The sequence below is a fragment of the Geotrypetes seraphini genome, chromosome 3, assembly GCF_902459505.1.
Source record: "Geotrypetes seraphini chromosome 3, aGeoSer1.1, whole genome shotgun sequence".
NCBI classification, from domain to species: domain Eukaryota; kingdom Metazoa; phylum Chordata; class Amphibia; order Gymnophiona; family Dermophiidae; genus Geotrypetes; species Geotrypetes seraphini.
In genome coordinates, this window is record NC_047086.1 from 231,805,627 (window position 1) to 231,811,493 (window position 5,867).

The 5,867-nt window shown below is 39.7% G+C and overlaps 1 protein-coding gene across 1 annotated transcript; it reads right to left on the minus strand.

Moving 5' to 3' along the window:
• Nucleotides 1–4,157: 4,157 nt before the first annotated feature.
• LOC117357256 (vesicular inhibitory amino acid transporter-like) lies at nucleotides 4,158–5,336 on the minus strand. The gene has a single exon (XM_033937627.1). It carries the CDS (start codon nucleotides 5,334–5,336, stop codon nucleotides 4,158–4,160), a length of 1,179 nt encoding a protein of 392 aa, XP_033793518.1.
• Between the last annotated feature and the right edge of the window lie 531 nt (nucleotides 5,337–5,867).

Below are 5,867 nucleotides of genomic sequence, written 5' to 3' on the forward strand. Positions count from 1 at the left end.
TAATACATGCTCTTTCCACTGCCAGACACTTTATTTAAAGCAGATAACTCCAAGTTTTTCCATCTAGCAGTCACGGACAGTGGCAGCAAATCCCATAACCTGCTTTCAGCCTGCCCTAGCACATTCCCTCTGCTGCATCCAATCCTCACAGAAATAGGAAGTTGTGTCAGAGAGGGTGTGACACATCAAAGAGAAGGTGCCAAGGCAGGCCATAGGCAGGACATGGGAGTGGCTACCACTGCTGATGACTGCCAGAAGAAAAAACAAAAACATAGAAAAATGAAGGCAGATAAAGCTCATATGGACTATCCAGTCTGCCCATCTATGCCATCTACCATCCCTTCCTCTTCCTTAGAAATCCTATGTACTTGTTCCAGGTTTTCTTGAATTCAGATGCAGTTTTGTGTCTCCACCAGGAGGCCATTCCACAAATTCACTACCCTTTCCATGAAAAGTATTATTTGAATTTACTCCTTCATCCTATGCCCCCTCATTCCAGACCTTCCAGTCAATTGAAAGAGACTCATCTCCTATGTACTGTATCTATACCAAAGAGGTATTGAGGTATTTAAACATCTCTATCATAAAGATCTCAATATGTATACTTTGGAAGACCGATGGGAGAGGGAGTTAAGTTTGTTCCTATACACTTTACTCAGAAATCTATAAAGGTCACCCAAAGTTAGGTATTCAAATTTATTCATGGTTATCAGACACATGCGTACACTACTAGTCTCAATTAATACCAACTATCATTAATTGACTTTAATGAATACTGTGTGTGTATGTTTATATGCCATCGACTTGGGTTTGAATCCTAGCGACTTGATAAGTTACAGATCCAAAAAGAAGTCGGTTTTATGCTATATCAATAAGGTCCTCAAGTATCATCCCCATAGTTGTCTTCAACGTATCCATTCATCTAGTTGCAGGAAGCATTCTTTGCTTGTTTCCTTCAATCTTCTAGTGATCTTTCCCTTCTAAAAGCGTGACCAAAATAAGACAATCGTAACTTCATCATGTGGGCTTCAAGTGATGTAGTCAGTTCGATTTCTCCCAAAATAGATTTATTAGTTCTTCTAGTGGTCCACGGTATACATAAAATCCTTTTCCAGCATCAAAGTTCAAATGAATCTATTTTTTTTCTGTCTTGCTTCCATAATATCCAACTTTTGCATCCATAATTAATCACCAAGAAAATAAGTGCATGGACAAGTCTAATCTTTGTTTTGAGTATTATTTTCTTGCCTTTAAATACTTTATTAAGAGTCTTCATTATATTGACCAAGTGCCATTCTATGGCATATTTCTTCACTACTAGTTGCTTCTTTGTTTATGAAGGAACCCAAGAGATTAAACTCGTTACAGCTTCTATTCTATCACCCTCAAGTTCAAAATCTTCATCCTTTTCTGTATTTGTGATCTTCGTCTTATTTATGTTCAGTTCTAATCCCATTTTATGACTTTCAGCTTTGATTTACAACATTTCATCTTCACTGTTGGCAATGAGTGTTGTGTCATCTGCATAACACATGTTTATGCTTGAAACTGACACTCTCTTCTAAATTTGCTTTTCTAAAAATGACTGCTGTAAAGGTTAAACAGGTAAGGTGATAAGATACATCCTTGTCCGACACCATCGGTGTTGCAATATTCAGTTCTCACTGTAGCTTCTCTTTTTCATAGAGGCAAAATTACGTATTTTGATGATTCTATATGTACTAGAGTTCTCCATAATTTAACATGTTCTACACAATCAAAAGTTTTGCTATAATCAATGAAGCAAAAATCCCCAGGCTTTTGATAGTCTCTACTCTTCTCCAGTATCCATCGAACACTGGCAATAATATCTCTGGTTCCTCGACCTTTTCTAAAACCAGCCTGAACGTCAGGTAATTCATGCTCCACATATTGTTGCAACCTTCGTTGTATTATTTTCAACAATATTTTGCTGGCATGTGGAATTAATGCAATTCTATGGTTGGCAGTAATTTTATAACCAGAGCCCCCAATTTCCAATTTGTAGAGCAGGCAGCTCCAAAGGGAATATGGCCAAGGTAGGGCATGCCCAGCATTTAGGTATGCTATTACAGAATACATGCAATCTCATGTCTAACTGACTGTAGTTGAGCATCTACACCAGCCTTTAACTGGTGTAAAATACTTGCACCTACAACTAGACACAAAAATACAGACCTAAGCTAATATTCTATAATGGCACCTCTGCATGGAACTGCCACTATAGAATTCTCGCTTAGCCCACCTCACCCTGGCATCTAACTTTGGGCAATCTTTACTAAATTCCCTCTTTTATGACTACTGTTAACCATACCTTAATGCAGTGATTCCCAACCCTGTCCTGGAGGAACACCAGGCCAATTGGGTTTTCAGGCTAGCCCTAATGAATATGCATGAGAGAGATTTGCATATGATGGAAGTGATAGGCATGCAAATTTGCTTCATGCATATTCATTAGGGCTAGCCTGAAAACCCAATTGGCCTGGTGTTCCTCCAGGACAGGGTTGGGAACCACTGCCTTAATGGACTATACAATCAATTTCAAACTCTGTAGGATATGCTGACCATAAGAATAGCCTTACTGGGCCAGACCAAAGATCCATCAAGCCCAGAAGCCCATTCTCACAGTGGCCAATCCAGGTCACTAGTACCTGTCAAAAACCCAAAGAGCAGCAACATTCCATGCTACTGATCCAGGGCATGCTTCCTCCAAGTCAGGTCAAAATGTAATATTGGTCAGTTGATATTGCTAGATTTCATTTGGTTTCTTGCATTATGCATGTAGATAATAATGGAAGGTCATCTTGATTAGGACTGGATGCCAACTTTTTTTTTCCTGAAAACTACATTGGCTCTTAATTGGAAAAGCTGAACCACTAAAGCAGCGTTTCTCAACTTGGTCCTGGAGTACTCCCTTGCCAGTCAGGTTTTTGGGATATCCACAATGAATATGCATGAAAGAAATTTGCATATAATGGAGACAATGTATGCAAATCAAGTTCATGCACATTTACTGTGGATATCCCGAAAATCCGACTGACAAGTGGGGTACTCCAGGACCGAATCGAGAAACACTGCACTAAAGTACAGTACAAAATACAGCTCTCAGACTGATTTACTCGCTGAAGAAATACGACCACATTACCTACGCGTTCCAAGACTTGCACTGGCTCCCAGTACAAGCACGCCTACAATACAAATTCTACTGCATCCTATACAAAGCCCTGAATGGAGACGGACCAAGTATCTAAACAACCGCCTAATGAGGAACAACACATCCAGACCAAGGAGAACAAAGGCACATTTTACCCATCCCCCAGTCAAAGGCATACAAAGCAAAAAACTATATAAAGGACTATTAGCAACCCAAGCAGCAAGACTAGACCACCACCTCTCCAATCTGATGACCACAACGTCCAACTACAAAACCTTCAGGAAAGAACTGAAAACCATGCTATTCAAAAAATTTGTCAATTAATCTAACTAAACCTTCTCAACTGCCCAGATCCTAATGCTTTTTCCAACTATCAACCTTGAAATCTCTCTGGGAATGCCCAGGCCAATTCTTTTGTAAACTGCCTAGAACTGAAAGGTATTTGCGGGATAGAAATCTTAGGTACTACTGAACTTACTGAAGTCATAAACTAACAAATGCTGGGACCCTTTTACTAAACGGCAGTAAACACTAACATGTGCTTAACGCAGGGCGTGCTCAGGTGTCCTGTTGTAGTTTTGGGATTGACATGTGCTTCTCCCTCGCACTAACCAATTAGTGCAGGATTAGTACATGAGCCCTTACTGCCTAGAATATAGGTGTTGGTAAGCACTCATGTGCTAATGGGGAAATTAGCAAATGGCCATTAGTAGAAATAAAGGAAAATGGGGCTATTTTACTGCCGCAATACCAGTGGCCTCAGTGCATGCATAAGACAGTGCTCGGGATAGCAATGGCCACTTTTTAGCACTGCTTAATAAAAGGACCTCACTATGTTATCAAAAACTAGTTTTAATTAATTTTAATTTCTATATTATTTTATACCAGCACCCTATAAAATTGTTTTTATGTGTCATATTTACAGTGTAGTTGTTTTTTTTTTTTTATGAAGCTATGACATTTGCTTAGGATAGAAATATTTTTATTATCCTCCAAATGATTCAAATAGACCTACTATGGAGCAAATTATACCTGCTATGCTACAGAAACCCCCCAAAATAAAAATAGAAAAATCTGCTAGTTTTTCACAGAAAGCCAACTTCCTCCATTTCAGCTTTAGGTGGAAAAGTGAAGGAAGAAGAAGCGTCATAGCTGCACCTGTCACGCTGCCTGTTAAACCCATTAGGAGTGCAAAATGGGGGACAAATAAGGCCAACAGAAGAGTGAGAACCAATAGACCACCTCTCAGACCAATGGCAAACAAGGGAGATCTGTCACAAACATGATTAGTAGCAAACATACAAGCACGCATCACCTCTGTTGCTGCATAAAAGGGGAGTGGATAAGAGAAAATGGCCTTGGTTAAGAGGCACAAGTTCACCAGCATTCCCAGAGAAGACGGCAAATTGTCACTAATAACTTCTTTTGTTTGTTCACCCCAGGTCAAGAATGCAGTCAGTGCAAAGGATGTTTTAAGCAGGCATGCAAAAACATGAGCCCAAGTCAGCATACAATCAAACTCTCCTCTGTTTTTCATGCTGCCTTCCAAGGCAGGAAGATATATTTGAGAAGTATAGCTGAAAATGATCACACCAACTGAGACCAAGAAATTTTCAAATGTCATGGGCAGCCTGAACCCTCTCCAAGACCACCGGTGCATTTCTGTCACACAATAAGACATCACTATAAGAATGATAAAAAGATGGGCCACGGAGCAAAGCAGGCTGAGTTTAGACACAATCTTCAGGGTTTTGATGAACACGCAAGGTAGCAAGATTATGAATGTAATAATAGACCATGTCTTTGCAGTTACTGGCGCAGAGGGAAAACTATGTGAGAGCAGATTCCCACTCACTACCAGGTACAGGGTGCATGTCATCATGAGTTCCACTAGCTGTGCCACGTTGACAACTGTGCCACCGAGGCTGGGAAACAGCCCTTTGCAGGAGGCATTGGCGACATCCTCATATGTGTCTCTCACTCTTATGAGTTGCCCGTCTTCGTTTTCTTCATATAAGCAAGCGATTAGGATCTTGCCTGTATAGCGGCATAGCACCGCAGCCAGGATAATGAGAAACAGCCCACTGGATCCACTGTGAAGAAGTGCATATGGGAGTCCAAGCACAAAAATGCCCTGAATGAGAGAGAGAAGAAATGAAGCCATATTTACTGATATGTTTGTGGATTATTTATTTATTTACAAGATTTCTTAACCGCCTTAGGTGGTTTTACAAAAAAAAAACAAATAAAACCAACAACAAACATTCATATAAAAAATAAGGAACATACAGCACATATTATACAAACAATAACAGCAGTTCCTTCATATTAGCCATATTTTACGGCACTTGACAGCGTATCACTACAAAAACATTCATAACCCAGAAAAGACATTTATTGAAATGCTTCTACAAATAATGCAATCTTCAGAAGTTTCTTAAACTTTTGAAAATATACAAGAGCTCTTAGTGGTCCACTCAACTTATTCCACAGTGTTACTCCCATGAAAGAGATAGCGGAGGACCTAGATGGCAGATTACTGTTTCATCCTGTCGCCTAATTGGATTAAGGTGACTTTACTCCAAGAAAGCTACTGCTGTAAGGCTGGAGAACATATTACATGGAAGGGTTGTCTTAATTTATAGACTGCTCACTGGTTTGTATCTTACAAAAGGCATTCCAGTGAATAGAGGAA

Bases quoted from the DNA above. Each gene is read 5' to 3' on its own strand.
- LOC117357256 (XM_033937627.1), bottom strand. From the start codon at position 5,336: ATGGCTTCATTTCTTCTCTCTCTCATTCAGGGCATTTTTGTGCTTGGA.